At 33.4% G+C, this 15,032-nt stretch overlaps 3 protein-coding genes across 3 annotated transcripts in view; 2 read left to right on the plus strand and 1 right to left on the minus strand.

Annotated features, from left to right (window-relative positions):
• The window catches only part of LOC114880143, a 24,940-nt gene extending 18,624 nt beyond the window's left edge, over positions 1 to 6,316 (plus strand). Inside the window, exons 2-9 of the mRNA XM_029195807.2 lie at positions 1,059 to 1,305; positions 2,485 to 3,056; positions 3,155 to 3,455; positions 3,524 to 4,025; positions 4,703 to 4,861; positions 4,949 to 5,124; positions 5,194 to 5,400; positions 5,628 to 6,316. Coding sequence (XP_029051640.1) covers positions 1,191 to 1,305; positions 2,485 to 3,056; positions 3,155 to 3,455; positions 3,524 to 4,025; positions 4,703 to 4,861; positions 4,949 to 5,124; positions 5,194 to 5,400; positions 5,628 to 5,707 — 2,112 coding nt within the window. The 5' untranslated portion in view covers positions 1,059 to 1,190 and the 3' untranslated portion in view covers positions 5,708 to 6,316. The remainder of the gene's footprint in view (positions 1 to 1,058; positions 1,306 to 2,484; positions 3,057 to 3,154; positions 3,456 to 3,523; positions 4,026 to 4,702; positions 4,862 to 4,948; positions 5,125 to 5,193; positions 5,401 to 5,627) is intronic.
• A 420-nt stretch (positions 6,317 to 6,736) lies between these two features.
• LOC114880142 lies at positions 6,737 to 10,830 on the minus strand. The gene is made up of 5 exons (XM_029195806.2): positions 10,675 to 10,830; positions 10,504 to 10,596; positions 9,994 to 10,155; positions 9,690 to 9,927; positions 6,737 to 9,617 (listed from the first exon to the last, which is right to left on the minus strand). Exons 1-5 carry the CDS (start codon positions 10,739 to 10,741, stop codon positions 7,664 to 7,666), a joined length of 2,514 nt encoding a protein of 837 aa, XP_029051639.1. The 5' UTR covers positions 10,742 to 10,830; the 3' UTR covers positions 6,737 to 7,663.
• An 86-nt stretch (positions 10,831 to 10,916) lies between these two features.
• On the plus strand, positions 10,917 to 14,734 carry LOC114880144 (TBC1 domain family member 19). The gene is made up of 11 exons (XM_029195810.2): positions 10,917 to 11,374; positions 12,041 to 12,163; positions 12,252 to 12,456; positions 12,543 to 12,630; positions 12,694 to 12,754; positions 12,833 to 13,063; positions 13,253 to 13,327; positions 13,383 to 13,617; positions 13,687 to 13,888; positions 13,944 to 14,130; positions 14,194 to 14,734. Exons 1-11 carry the CDS (start codon positions 11,261 to 11,263, stop codon positions 14,260 to 14,262), a joined length of 1,590 nt encoding a protein of 529 aa, XP_029051643.1. The 5' UTR covers positions 10,917 to 11,260; the 3' UTR covers positions 14,263 to 14,734.
• Positions 14,735 to 15,032: the final 298 nt, after the last annotated feature.

A 15,032-nucleotide genomic window follows, 5' to 3' on the forward strand; every position in this document is an offset into this window, starting at 1 on the left:
TTATTTATAACAAAAGAACTATGCAATATAATGAAAAAATCCTACGTAGTTCGGTAGAGAATTTAGTTTTGAATATACTGTTAAATTTTCAAATCGATTGGTGATGATCTGTTTGATTTATGAGTCCGCCCAATTTAAGAAATGCGGTTTCAAAAAAAATGCGTTTAAAGTTTTCAGTAATAGACGCAGTAGACCGGAAGAGGCTGCGCCAGAATTCGAAATTCGAGTACTTAGAGATTTTTCCCACCCATAATCTTTTGCCATATCATTTTTAAGATATTAAGGCACCTTTTAAGAAAAAGAAAAAAAATGTCGATTTTTTCAGAATTCTAGAGTAGCCTAACCTCTTAAAGTAACAAGGACAACGTCAGTTTATTCTGACCTTATGGTAGCCACTTTAGGAAAATTTGGGGGGAAACTTCCGAAAGGCCCCATCACCCCAGGACAACCAAACTTCGCATTTATAGTAATTGAGGGACGAGAAATCGAATGAGACCATTTTCAGAACTGGCAAATAAACCGTTCTCGAGATATACAGGGTATTCTAAAAGTGCGGAAACCCCATATTATCTTGATAAGAACGCATTTCCACGCAAAATGACTAACCCTAACCCTAACTCTAACCCTAACCCTAACCCTAACCCTAACCCTAACTCTAACCCTAACCCTAACCTAGGTTAGGTTAGTCATTTTCTGTGAAAATGCGTTCTTATCGAGGTAATAGGGGATTTCCGCACTTTTAGAATACCTTGTATATCTCGAGAACGGTTTATTTGCCAGTTCTGAAAATGGTCTCATTCGATTTCTCATCCCTCAATTACTATAAATCCGAAGTTTGGTTGTCCTGAGGTGACGGGGTCTTTCGGAAGTATACCCAAATTTTGTTAGACTTCACACAATTAGGTATTTCATACCATTTAATTAAAAAAAAAGAATTAGGTCGTTAGCTGCTACGGTATCCGGGATAATACTTTCTAACACTTTATCTGACTCACCCTGTATATGTGAAATGGTAAAACAATTTTCATTAAAAAGAATTATTTTCTTTGTGTTTGTAGATATATGTAAAAGAGGAGCAAAAAGATGGAGGCAATAGGAGAACCGTCGGCATAATAGACGAACTAGGGGTCATCCGATGTTTTTGGAATACTTGTACCTGCTACTGAAAGAAACTCTATCATATACTCAAGATGACGATAACGGCGTCCACGGAGAGGATGGACACGACGAAGGATCTTCCGAAGAAGAAATTTATCAATACTAATCTCTTGTCACTGAAGTTTTTGTTATTCCTATTTTTTGGTGGTACGTTTATAGATTTGTCAAAAAATGCTTCAAGAATTAGAATTGACCAGAGTAAGATCATAAGAGAACAATTGAAAACTTTTTTACCCCTTTGCGGTCGATCGACACACATATTGTGTACCCAAACATAACTGTCATAGCATTTTATAATTCCGTACATATTGCGCTCTATTCTTGATACAAAATACAGCTATACGTGTAGATAATAAAGATTTATAATACAGTGGTACCTCGGTATACGACCTTAATCCGTTCCTGATGTTTGGTCTTATACCGAATAGGACGTATACCAAACCAACCTTTCCCATAAGAAGTAATGTAAAAATGATTAATCCGTTCTCATGAAAAAAAACTCCTATTGATATTATACCTACATTAATGGGGTTGTAAAATAATTTAAACACTGTTTATGTCATGAACAGCATTTAAACGATTTCCTAGAAGTTTATAAAAGATATTCACTAGTTTATTTAACATAATTAATTTGTAAAATATAAATGTAACCTAATGATAGATTCTAAATTAACAAACCAAATGGAATAAATTTTATTGCCTTCTGTTTTACTGTTATAGTTTGTTATATGATATCGTTACTTGTATAATCAGTTAGTTAATAATACATCAACTCCGAATATAATTGATTATTAATTTAATTTTTCCTCTCAGATAATTATTTAAAAATGACGCAAAATTCACAGAAAAATTGATGTCGTATACCGAACAGAAGTCATATACCGAGGTACCACTGTATATGCTTTGAAAGATAGAATTATTACTTCTTTCACTTTAAATTAATAATATTCTGTGCGAGCTTAAGAATCCTTTGTTACAAGAGATGTTCTACACATCAGATTTCACTATTAACATGTTAAACGCGACGGTGAAAATGGCCATTTGTTGTGGGACGTATTGAAACTGGAATTATTAAAAATAGAAGTAGTTAATTTTCAAATTTCAAGTTTTAAGCTTTCTATTTGTCATTTTACATAATGATGTGTATTATAACAATATTACTTAAAATAATGTTTTTTTATTGTTTTCTTTTAATTATTCAGGCATGTGTAATTTGCGGTGTCGGTCACCGGTAAGCCCCATGGCGTCCAACGTGTTAATCTAAAATAAATGAACAAATAGGTAAGATAAATTGTGCATATTCTAACATAATGATTGTTTCAACAGGAATGGGTTGCCTCTTCCCCTTTCTTCCTCTGCATATGACAGAAAAGGGACTGAGCATCGAGCAAATACGACTGATCTCGATGATATCACCAGCAATTGCGATACTAGGACCATTGATCGCCGCTCCAGTCGCGGACAAGTTGGCTGGTCATCAAGGAAGAAACGACAAATCGTCAACTGGTCGTTATCTCAGGGTGATGATCGCCATTGCTTGCCTTCTATCTGCTCTCTTCTACTTTTTTCTACTGTTTATACCCAGCGTGGATGTGATCGAGCCACCGAGGGAAAGGAGACCAGCGTTAAAGTTTAATTGCGACCAAACAGGGGCTGTAGTACTTCAAGAAAGATGCAAAGATCAGTTAACTTGTCACAAATGGTCCGACGACACCAGAGCTGGTCCGTTGCTCCTGGAGAGTTGCAATTATGCTTGTTATCCTGTAGGGTCGAAACGGTGGCACTCTGACGAAAACGACGGCTCTCCTGTATATGGGACCACTGATTCTGTTATGGGCGTTCTTGATGGTAGCGGCGAGACGACCGTGATACCTCTTGAAACCGAAATGTACGCCCAGGTGAATATCCGGCAACATACATGTATAGAGATTAGAGATATTATTCAGAGTATCAAGGTTTAGAGGAAAACTTGTCATTTCTTATTTTTCTATCCCAGGATCAAGAAGAATTGAAGAAGATGAAGAGATTTGTAACACATGACAGCGAGCCACCACATTTATGCTTCAAAGAAGGCGACAACGTTGTCTGCCACGTTTACACCGAATACTCAGATAGTTTAGCTCTAAATGCCACTCTAAAACAAGCTTTGAACAACGAGAGCGATCAAGAATGGTGTGCATATCCTTTGGCTGAATACTTTGCATGTCGTATACCCCCAGAATTAGAAGCCAGAATGGCTGAAGTCGATCAGAGCTGTTTCATAGAATGCGACTTGGTTGATCCTTATACTCTTCCAGGTGGTACTATTATTTTAAATACCCTCTGAATTCCTGAATATATTAAAAATGAGTAATTTCACTTTCAGACAGCGTCCTTGTAGAGAGCCAATGCCAACAAAGAGAGGACTGGTCTGAATTAGTATTCTGGACTTATTTAGCCATTCGATCAACTGCTGACATTTTTCCAACAACAGCAGTGGCTCTGATTGATGCTGCAGTCGTGATAGCCACCAGAGAAACATCCTGTGGTCGTGGAGACGTGGGTCGTCAGTTGGCCTTTGGTTCACTTGGTTTTGCTATCTTTGGCTCCTTAACCGGTTATTTATGCACCTTGATTCAACATTTCAATTCTTTCTGTTATTTGCCAATTTGTATGCACTCTGTAATGATGTTGCTGGCTGCTCTGGTGGCACTTTGCGCGAATGGCATGCCTCTCAGTCCACCAGAATGGTGGTGGCATACCAGAAGCGGCATGCTGGCGCTTCCCATGAGTGCTATCAAGAGGTACGGCAGCGAAACTGCAGCACTGGTAATTGTACTGATTGTCATGGGAACATTTTGGAGCGCCATGGACAGCTATCTACCTTTGTAAGAATTTATGATCTCTCTAATATGAGAAGCAGTTGGCTTGATGTTGTTTCTTTATGAGTAATGGAAGACTACTAACAAGGGACATCACCCAATCGACACACGCCGATTTTGGTGCCCTTTGAGTATGATATAGAACTCAAAAAAATATTTGACACGTATTTTTTTTTATCGGCAATCGTCCATGCTGAAGGGGTGAAAAAAATGACAAAAATAGATTATTTTTTAATATTCTTTTAAACAAATAAATTTATCAAAAAGGTGGAAAAATTTCTACATAGAAAAATTTGCTGTTCAAAAACACACAAATTCCATTTTGAATTTTTCGCCTACACCTAATAGTTCCTGAGATATTCAAGAAAATATGTTTTGCAACCCCAACTTTGAGGGCTATTTTCACCCCTTCAGCATGGACGATTGCCGATAAAAAAAATACGTGTCAAATATTTTTCTGAGTTCTATATCATTCTCAAAGGGCATCAAAATCGGCGTGTGTCGATTGGGTAATGTCCCTTGTAAGTAAAGGTCGACTAAATGTCATGATGGTTTGAGTCACTGATTGTGAGCGTGGAAAAGAACATGATGAAATAATACGTTTAGAAGGTTGTTTAGCTGCTTTATCAACTTTTTTTTTTTAATTACTGTAAATTAAGTTTAATTTATATTATTCCTTTCAGACATTTACAAAAATTAGGAGGTGATGAATTGCCCATTGGAGTAGCGATGACTGTAGGAGCAGTAGCAGCTTTCCTATTCCTTTGGAAATCTGAGCATCTCGTTGACTATTGTGGTCATAGTAATCTTCTTATCACTGCCTTTACTGTGTACATTATTAGGTAGGTAAGTTTTTTGCCTAATATTATATGTATTGTTATACAATATAAAAGTTTTTGCTGGTCATAATTTGAAAATTGAAATTTTAGGTTTACTGGTCTAAGTCTGATTGCAGAACCCTGGTGGTCTCTAATTTCAGAGGCCTTTGAAGTTTTTACTTTAGGAATTATGTGGGTTACTGCCATTCTCTATCTTAGACATCTCGTTCCACGTCATTTAACTGTGACTGCTCAAGCACTACCTGTGATTGCACATTTCTGCGTCGGTATGCATCATTGTTTACCCTTTTAAAATAATATTTTTGCGAATCAGTACATTAAATGCTTCTAAACAGGTCGATGCATTGGAGCTGTGATTGGTGCTTACATCAATATTGATAACTGTAATATCGTTGACTCGCTTAGATTCGTTTATCGTTGCATGGCAGTTGCAGCTGCTGTTGTTGCTGCACTGTATTTCATCTTATATCATGGCCTATTGAAACCACGATGTCATGCACACAATATACAAGGTCCTCGACAACCGCCTACTGTTGTACAAGGTAAAGAAATTTGTTAATATATTAATAGAAAAAATTAACATGCATTAATTTTGTTATGCAAGCTGCCATTAAGGAATATGAATTGAGTGAGTATACTGAAATCATTTTATACATGATCCAGTCAGTGGTGATTCATGCTCATATAATTTTATTTCTATTTCTGTACATTAGACTGTTAAGTAATATTAAGTTACTATGTCATGTCCTTATTTTTATTTTTAATGTAGCAATGAATGGAAATGGAAGTTACACGCCGCTCAGGGTCTACCACAACGGTATGGGCAGAAAAGGTCAATTTCGCTACTAAAGGGTTAGGAAAGAAAAAGGAAAAGTGTTAACGACACTATAAATGTTACGTTACGGTGCTAGTGATTAGACTATCATTGTTATTGCGATTAAAATGAAAAATCATCATTGTTATGCGACACACGTATGAAAGTACGTCTCTATTGTGCAGCTTTTAGCATTTCTCTGCATTTTAACTAAACTTTCATCATAAAATTGCCCTTTTATACTATCATTGATTTTCCTGCATACAAACCATCTTAAAACATTTGTTTGCTCGGATGTACTCTTTAGAACACACGAGCCTCTCTATTTGCCGGTGTTGAAAAGAGAGTAAAAAATTGATTAGATGGAAGTACTCAAATCATTAAATGAACTCGTTTTTTTTGTTCAGTACTTTGTTTTTTTTTTTTTGTATAATCGTCTAGTTCATCAACAAAGCACTAATTATTGTAGACAGTTATGTAACTATTAATCTTTTCATTCTAATATAAAATGAAATAAATTGGATCATTGTTTTTTTTTCAAGTACATACAAATTCATAATATTCCGAGTACTTGTATCTAATATCATTAAAAGATGCAACAATGTACTACTCAGTCACTATAGCGATAAAAATTGTAACACATTTGTAATACTTTTTTATTCTCACCACCTTTATATTCTTTACAAATATACGTACGATTTATAACGTCGCGAAAAGCTACGAAATCATTTCGTAACTCTTGTTTTTGATTCTTTGTACATCTTGACTGCAATCACGTAAGTGTTACGTGTTTAGATGGTGTTTATGAGAAAAAAAAATTTCTAAAGACCTGTTGTACCTACCTAAATAATACTGAGAAATGTTCGTCTCTTTATGTAGGATAAGGCTACTTGAAAGATAAAAGGAAGTAATATATTGATTTCTGGGATCAGTGTGTGTGTATATGAAGAAAAGAAGAAATAAATGAAACTGAAGAAAATCTGAATTTTTAATGTCCAGTATATATAGCTTAAAAATAAAGTAGGCTCAACTATTTGTAGTAAATTTATTTTCTAGACTTAATTCTATGTCCAATTATCAGATGAATTTACAATTATCATACAAAGGTTCATTTGTTTCAATATAATATTAATAAACTAAGAATGAACTATTAGCTTAGGACGTATAAAACAATAACCATCAATATTTTTTATGGTTTTCTTTTTTCATTAGTTTTCAATATTTATTTATTCACATCTATTACCTATATGAATGTAAATACAATATTAAGTATTCTTATAAAACATATTTATGCAAACGTTAACTGATGTTTACGCACAAATATAAATGACAGAATTCTTTTTTTTTCTATGTCCATAATCTTATGAAATAAAAAGTGACAAATGAAACGGAAGGTCATAAATAAATGTCGTGTATAAAATTTTTACAATAAACAGTAATTAACATTTTAAATATTAAAAAGAACTACTAAAACTTTGTACATAATTTGCGTTATACAATACATTGTATACGTGGCAAATATTTTTAACTAGCATAATGATCCACATCACTATCGAAACATGTATATGTTTTACTTATTCTCAATAAGCAATATTTAATGAGTTAATAAAATATGTTCCAATTTTTATACATGTGTAGATACTTGAAAATATTGAATATTCAGTTAGGATTTTTTTAGGGTGATCAATTATAGGAGAATTACATCAGTAAATTTGAGATATCAATAGGCAATACTATCATTATGAATTCATGTATTATAACTTTACCTTCAGATTCTTTATGTACGCATAGAAAAATGCAAGAAAAGAATTTTCAAAGTGGAATTATATTATGATCTAAAACTAAAAACTAAAACTTACCGATGTTGATTCTTTTCGTAAACAATACTCCAAACCGATTTTCGCATATTTGATTGATTGTGAATAATAAGATATACAAATGTTAACAAATGATGAAAGTTCTACGAAACTTAGTTAATAACTATTGTTTAATTAATCGTCAATAATAGTACAGTCGTCTTCATTGCTGCTTTCAATCTCAACTATACCGCAATTACTCCTACTCGTATTCTGTTCGTTCTTCTCCATTTCATTTTCTACACAAATTTCATCACTAGAATGTTTCTGAAGTTCATCAACGGGTATAGATTCTTTTTTAATAGTCTTTGCTTCTTCTAAATTATCATTCATGTTACTAACCATTTTTACAAGATCATCTACCGCTTTGCATGTGATTGAATTCATTGGCTGAGCTGCGGATTTAGAGCTACTGTCCTTTGCAACAGAAGTGTTTAAATTACTAGTACTTGGTACAACTGATTTATCCATCGTTTCTAGCATTTCCGAAATAAATGGTGAATTGGCCTCTATTAGATCCTTTAAAGGAGTTTCATTCGGATCAGGTAATTTCTTTGAATCCTGCACACCTTGAACCTTCGCATTACCTTTTTGTAAGAAACGAATAAAATGTTCTTCATAACTTTTAAATTGTTTGTCTTCTCTACTTGATACTGACGAAGAATTTTGTTTTTCTGTTTCCTGATCAATTTTATTCAATTTAGAATGACTTATGCATTTATCATAATCTTGCAATTCGACATCATATATTTGTATTGATTTATCAACCAGTGAAACCGAATCATTACCGATAGCTTTGTTTACAGTAGCTTTATTCTTGAAAAACTGTATTTCTTCCACAGCATTTGTGGTACCAATAAACTCAGATGGATTCATGCTATCATATTGTATTTCAGTGTCCGAATCCGAATCAGACTCGTTAACACAACTCATATTTAAAGGTATGTCTTCGTGTTTGTCTACGTTAGGGGTATCATTACTATTCGTCGAATGAACGAAACTCGTTTTCAAGTGCTGCGTTTTCCACCTATTATACTCTCGTACTATTCTATCATTAACATATGCTAACTGCGTAACAGCATTACGTATTTTACGGTGAAATTGCTTAATCACGACACGAGCCTCATTTAACTCATACTTTTTAAGTTCATCTCGTTTTGACGCCTTGAACAAATCTTGAAGTTCAATCCTTAGATTTGTTAAAATATTATCAACTTCCTGACCATGCGGAAGCAACTTTTGATTCAAGGTTTTTTCATTGCATTTAACTGACGTCTCTAGCGTTTTTGTTGTGTCAATTGTTTTCAAACTCACAAGAGCAACAGGTACCGCCTTATTACTATCAATGTTATTCTTAAAGGATGATGATTTCGATGAACCTACGACTGCTACATCATCTGAATCACTTTCAATTTCTATAACGTTAGATCTTGGTTTCAAAAGCGACGTTTGTACCTCTGGTAAAGAAAAATGAGATCTATTCAGTATGTTTACGCTTTGATTAGGTATGGTAACCATTGGGACAGGTGTGTAAGGCATCGCCTGATATAAATTCATTTGATTCATCGGATTTATCGAACCAGAAACATGCGAAATAGGTACAACCGAAGATGTAGGGTGCAGAAAGTTTGGTGCTGTCACAACGTTCATAATTGTGTTATACATTGTTGGATGTTGCACGGAAGTAGACTTAACTTTATGAAGAAACGAGGTGGTTTGATGTTGAGAGATGACACCGCTTGTGTTAACGATGGCATTTTTACCTTCGACTATCGTTTGTTCACAGGAGAATAAGGACGGTAGTATTGCATGAGGCTTAAACTTTCCTTCCGATACCTTACTATGTGGCCTCTCAGATATGGATATGTTCCCGTTGAAAAACCTTCCTCTACCTCGACCTCTTCTTCTGCGTTTCGTAATCGAAGTTGTTTCCATCAATTCCGGTATATAAGTTTTGTCTTCTTCCTCCGAATTGGATGCGGTTCTTCGGCGTTTTCGTTTTCTTCTACGCGGACAACACTTTGTTTCATCTAAGTTCATCTTTTCTTCTATCTCTTTCTCAGTCAAATTACAATTATTTTGTAGTAACCTAAAACATTACGTGTTTATGTTCAACCATATAATTTAATAGATCATCATTTTTTGATAAGTTATCGATTACCTGTTCATCGTTTGAATATGTTGAAGCAAAGCCCAGCAGGTTGCTCTGGCAGTATACAAATCCCTAGGATCACAAACAAAACATTTCCACTTTTCATCTGCCTCAATCTTTTTTCTTAAAATTGGATCAAAGTTCCTTCTAATGCACTTATAACAGAAAGTATTACTACAGAACGAACAACAGTATAAATTGCCACCGTTTGCGCACCATCTACAGAACATATCTGTGGCATCATCACCTGTCACATAATGATAAAATTTCATAAATTATGTATACACTTTCTTTATTTTAATAATATAAGTACCTTGCTCAAAGGTACCATCTCCATAAAAGTCTCTGCATTTGGCACACAGTAATGTGTGTAAAACAGGATGTTCGCACATATTGTAGGATTCTGCTACTGCAGATCCAATATGCGCATCGCATGCTGTGCAATGCAATCTTTTGAATCGTACTGCGGATATATCTGAGAAATATGCATAACAAATTTAGTGTATCCCAGTAAAACTTTACATGATTATTTAATGATAATGAAACAATTTAGTTTTTTAAATATTATTTTTAATATGCGTACTAGACAAAAGTATCTAAATACATATGATTGAAAAAGAACACATTTAATTACATTATAAATACTTATCTTTTACAAATATCCATGAAGTTAAATATTTTCGTAAACATAGTTTGTAGCACAATTTTTTATGCATTGTTAAGAAAAGTGATATATACAAATACATCATAAAGCATGTCAGAAAATGTTGAAAGCAGAAAGAATGAATGATAAAAAAGGATTAATGAAACGCGAGGAGCTCACCATTGCCAAACATAAGTTTGTAAAAGCTGTATTCCTCCTGGGAAATCGGCGCTGAGACATTTGTCGTACTTGGAAGCAGCTCCCTGGGAGTTACTGTAATACAAAGTAGGTTAGACATGATGTCTCATGATTGTTCGCATCTAATTCTCAGGGGAAATGCTTCAACCATACCATTCTCTTTTACGTCCAACTCCTTTACTTCGTCTACTTGCACTTCAAGCATACTTGAAATATCCATCGTTAATATGGTTTTGATTACAATTATGCTAAATATTAGGTTTCAAAACACAGGTTATCGCACCGCCATTTTTGTGCGAGCGCACCGGCCTGAAATTTCGGGGGAAAAATCATTCTGACGTTCAAAAGGATATGCGATAAAGAAAATTTATTTACAAGATTTTCAGACATCGAATAAATGATCAAAATCAAAGAAGATATAACATTTTTTAAATACATCGTTTACAAATTAATATTGTATTACAACGCTTATCAACTTTATATAATAGAAACATCTATTCTGTAAGTTTTTTGTAAGTTTTTATCATTCAAAACATGTAATTTGTACATGTTACGAATTTAAGATTATAATGACTTATTATTTCATTAGTCATTTCTAAGTTTAAAAAATTATCACGGGAACGGAAGGGCATACACCTTCGTGATTGCCGGAAAGAATTTATTTACAAATGGCGACTGTTCTTTGGAATTGGTTATAAAACAGTTTAAATTAATTAAGAATTTTTAGAAAACTCTAATAATGGCTGGTAATACAGAGGAATTTCAAGAATCACAGTTAAAAAAGTCCGCAGAAAAATTAACAGAGGAGATACAGAATATGACGAACTATAAAAGTCTTTACACTGAAATACAGGCAAGTGCAAAGTGTTTAATGGATACGGCTGTATTATTAAATTTGTGAATTTTATATAACGTTCCTTATAATTTCACAATATTCATTTCAAGATTATGTAATCAGCAATAAGTTATAATAAACAAAGTAGGCTTTTTTAGGGAAAATGACGTTAAAGGGGTAGAAGAAAATTTCAAGATCTTAATTTTAACAATATTAATAATAAAAGTGACTTAGAAACAAAATAACATAATTTCTAATTATTAAATGTTATAAAATCTAGTATATAATTAAGAAATATGAGTAATAACATAATTATAAATTCAAATTCTCCCGCGTAAATTTTCATATGCAAGTGATATATGTGGGACCCCCTCCCCTAGATCATTATTCTCTCCGTGGCCATCGAAGGGGAAGGGCAAGACCCCTTGGAAGGGGTAACCTGCGAGGAGAACTGGGAATCTGGGAATCTGGGAATCCGGGAAATCTTCAGGAAAGGTCATGAACCCGGGAACTGGGAGGGGGGAGGGCGATTATCGCCATTTTTCCTGGAAAAGCCCACCATGCTCAGTACTGTACTAGAATTATATGTATATATATTAATTGTCAATTAATTGAATTGGAAACTAGAAATACAGGATATTTTAAAAATATAGAACACAATTAACAAATTATTCCTTTTTTTAGAAACTTGTAGCCTCTACAGTAGTGAAACGAAAAGATTTCAAAAGTACATTGTTAGACGCGTTAAAAAACAATGGTTTAGAAACAGAAATAAGAAATACCGTGTTTCATTGGGCAAGATCACAGGTATACAATTTGAATAAAAAATTTGTCATTAAAATTGCAAAGTTTTTTTCAATAAAGTATTCGTCTATTGACCATAATTTTTTCCAAGGGTTCTTTAACTACATCCACGTCATCTACGGAGGAAGTTGATTTGACTTATTTGAAAAAAGCTCAAATACAATGGGAGCGCAGAATCCAAAAATCACTGAATTCGACGTGCAACGAATTAAACGTACCCCTAGCTCGTATAAGACCGAGCATTGATCGAGAAGAACTCACCGAAAAGTGGAACGAATTAAGCACCTTCGATATCGGTGAATTTCCCTAATATAATTATAAATAAATTTTTGAAATTATTAACGTTAAATATACAAAATTTAATTAAACATACAACTTTCAGATTTGTCACAATATAGACCTCTCTATGCACCAAAGGACTTCCTGGATGTGCTACTTGCTATAAGAAATCCTTCTTTTAAGAAACAACCGTGTGCATACTTTATAATTAATTGCATTGTTTAATTTTTTTAGTAACACTGTTAATGTTTCAGAGATGAATTAAATTGGGAATTCAGTCATATACAAATTCGTGTAAAAACACTCACGCAATTGGTACGAATTCTTGTTATACATATATCTTGTTTTATAATTGGTAAAAAAATATATTTTAATTGTTAATATTTTTTTAAGAGGCGTTTTTACGTAGAACTGGCTACTGGAATGCCATTACTAGGAGTTAATCCCGACATGCCAAGCTCGGAGAATTTTGCAAATCTAGAGGAGGAAAGGATCCATCTTGGTGAAAAAGTATTAAGATCCAATCATGCACCGATTGCGCAAGAATTTTTGAAGCGTGGTGCGCCCAGAGGGCTGCGAGGACGTCTTTGGTCCCTCGTATTAGGATCAGCAGTAAAAGAGAATGTAATGCTTTATTTCACCCTTCCAAGATACTTGTATTACTTTGTCCCTCAATCGAGGTCAATCGGGGGTGAATACAATTATTTTTTCTTTTCTTATTGTTCCTAAAAATAATTTTCTATTCTCTATTTTCTATTTTCTATTTTCTATTTTCTATTTTGATTATACACATAGAATTTTATATTTTCTTAGGACGCAGAATACTATGAAGAATTAAAGAACATGGTGCTGCAGTATGATATTGTCATAGATAAATTAATAATAAAGGTAATTAAATACTGTCTTTTTTAAAAATATATTGCAATATTTTTTTGTTTTTTAGGATGTACAATTAACGGCACGGAACGACGATCAATATTTTGTATTTGAAGATGTTTTATACAAAACAATGTTATGCTTTTCTCGTGATTCAGAAGTATTAGCGCCAGTTACCACAGACAAAAGTGCGGGTGGTCAAGTAATACACGCGGTATTACAAGGGAAACCAGCGACATTGGAGAACACTCTTGTATTCCCTCCAAGTGGTGTGATTCCATTTCATGGTTTCGCAATGTATGGTACTGTAAAATATATTTCCATGATTATAAAGTAATTAATTAAAATTAATTAGATATTATTATTTGCAGCCACTCCTTTTTGTTATCTATACGACGACTGCTGCGCCACCTATTATACGTTTCGCGCCTTTTATTTGAGATATTGGTTCCGATTACACACTGTATCTAGTCATGAACAAGGTATTGTAGCATTGTGTTTGCTTTTTGAAAGATTGCTGCAATGCCACGAACCTCTACTCTGGATTCATTTCAGAAACATTCATATACAGCCGTAAGTCTTATTTTTACTTTTTTAATCATACAATTAATTAAATATTCTTTTTTAGGGTGAAAGTTGTTTTTAAGTGGATCATGAGAGGCTTCAGTGGACATTTACCACCTGAACAATTGCTCTATCTTTGGGATTTAATTTTGGGTTATGATTCTTTGGAAATAATCCCTCTACTCGCAGTTACCATTTTAAGCTTTCGGAAAGAAAATTTAATACAAGTCAACAATCAACAAAGTGTCGAGGTAAAAGAAAATATTATCTTTTGTCTAATTATGAATTTGTTGTTTATAATTACATATTTTTAGGCGATCTTAGCAGATTTGTCTTCTTTAAAAGTTATACCACTATTGCAATTGGCTTTGCTAAGAGAGTAATATGAAATTAACATTATACTCTATATTTTGAATTTAAATTCAAGGGATTATAGTACTATACGTTTTGCGTCTGCGCACAGTGATACCCATCGCTGCACAAATCTTTTTACCGTTCGTAGAAAGTTTGGATGAAGAAACCGGTACCAATATATTCTTTACAATGGTAAAAGATATTTCATTTGGAAACTATGTACTATTTTAACATTATAACGCTAAAATAATGGCTAGAATGAAGACCAACATTGCCTGTACTTGCAGCTGATTTCGGAACGTAACTACACATGTATAGGGTGTTTTAAAAATACGAATATGCATATAATGTTCTATAGAAAACACTATTTAATAAGAGTATTCGACGTGCACGATAACTATTTCTATAAAGAGCAAAATTTGTAATCTTTCAATACAATAATTATATTTGTACTTTATGATCCAAGTATAGTAATCCTTCAGAGGGAAAACAATTTTAAACATACAGTTTTTTTCTTTATTGTACCATATGTTTTGAATGTATGTATAATAAACTATCTTTTATTTCTAAATATTGATACCTTTGTTAAAAATATTGAATATTGTAATATATTCCCATAAAATTGTTATTTTTTAACTGTTTATAGTATTGTAAGAAGTTACAAGTAATGTAAATCTTTAATTGTTTATATTAAAAAGATTTCTCAGTTGAGCTGGACTTTTTTATGACATAGTATCTCTTACCTCTTTGGAACACGCTGTATGATGCAACTTGTGATCGACAGAGATAGAAAAGCCCC

The sequence above is a fragment of the Osmia bicornis genome, chromosome 8, assembly GCF_907164935.1.
Source record: "Osmia bicornis bicornis chromosome 8, iOsmBic2.1, whole genome shotgun sequence".
Classification (NCBI taxonomy): Eukaryota; Metazoa; Arthropoda; class Insecta; order Hymenoptera; family Megachilidae; genus Osmia; species Osmia bicornis.

Bases quoted from the DNA above. Each gene is read 5' to 3' on its own strand.
- LOC114880142 (XM_029195806.2), bottom strand. From the start codon at position 10,741: ATGGATATTTCAAGTATGCTTGAAGTGCAAGTAGACGAAGTAAAGGAG. The intron at 10,156-10,503 runs GTGAGCTCCTCG...CATATTTCTCAG, and splicing joins CAAACTTATGTTTGGCAATG to ATATATCCGCAGTACGATTC. The intron at 9,618-9,689 runs GTAATCGATAAC...GTAATGTTTTAG, and splicing joins CATATTCAAACGATGAACAG to GTTACTACAAAATAATTGTA.
- LOC114880144 (XM_029195810.2), top strand. From the start codon at position 11,261: ATGGCTGGTAATACAGAGGAATTTCAAGAATCACAGTTAAAAAAGTCC. The intron at 12,631-12,693 runs GTGTGCATACTT...TTAATGTTTCAG, and splicing joins CCTTCTTTTAAGAAACAACC to AGATGAATTAAATTGGGAAT. The intron at 13,618-13,686 runs GTACTGTAAAAT...TATTATTTGCAG, and splicing joins TCATGGTTTCGCAATGTATG to CCACTCCTTTTTGTTATCTA.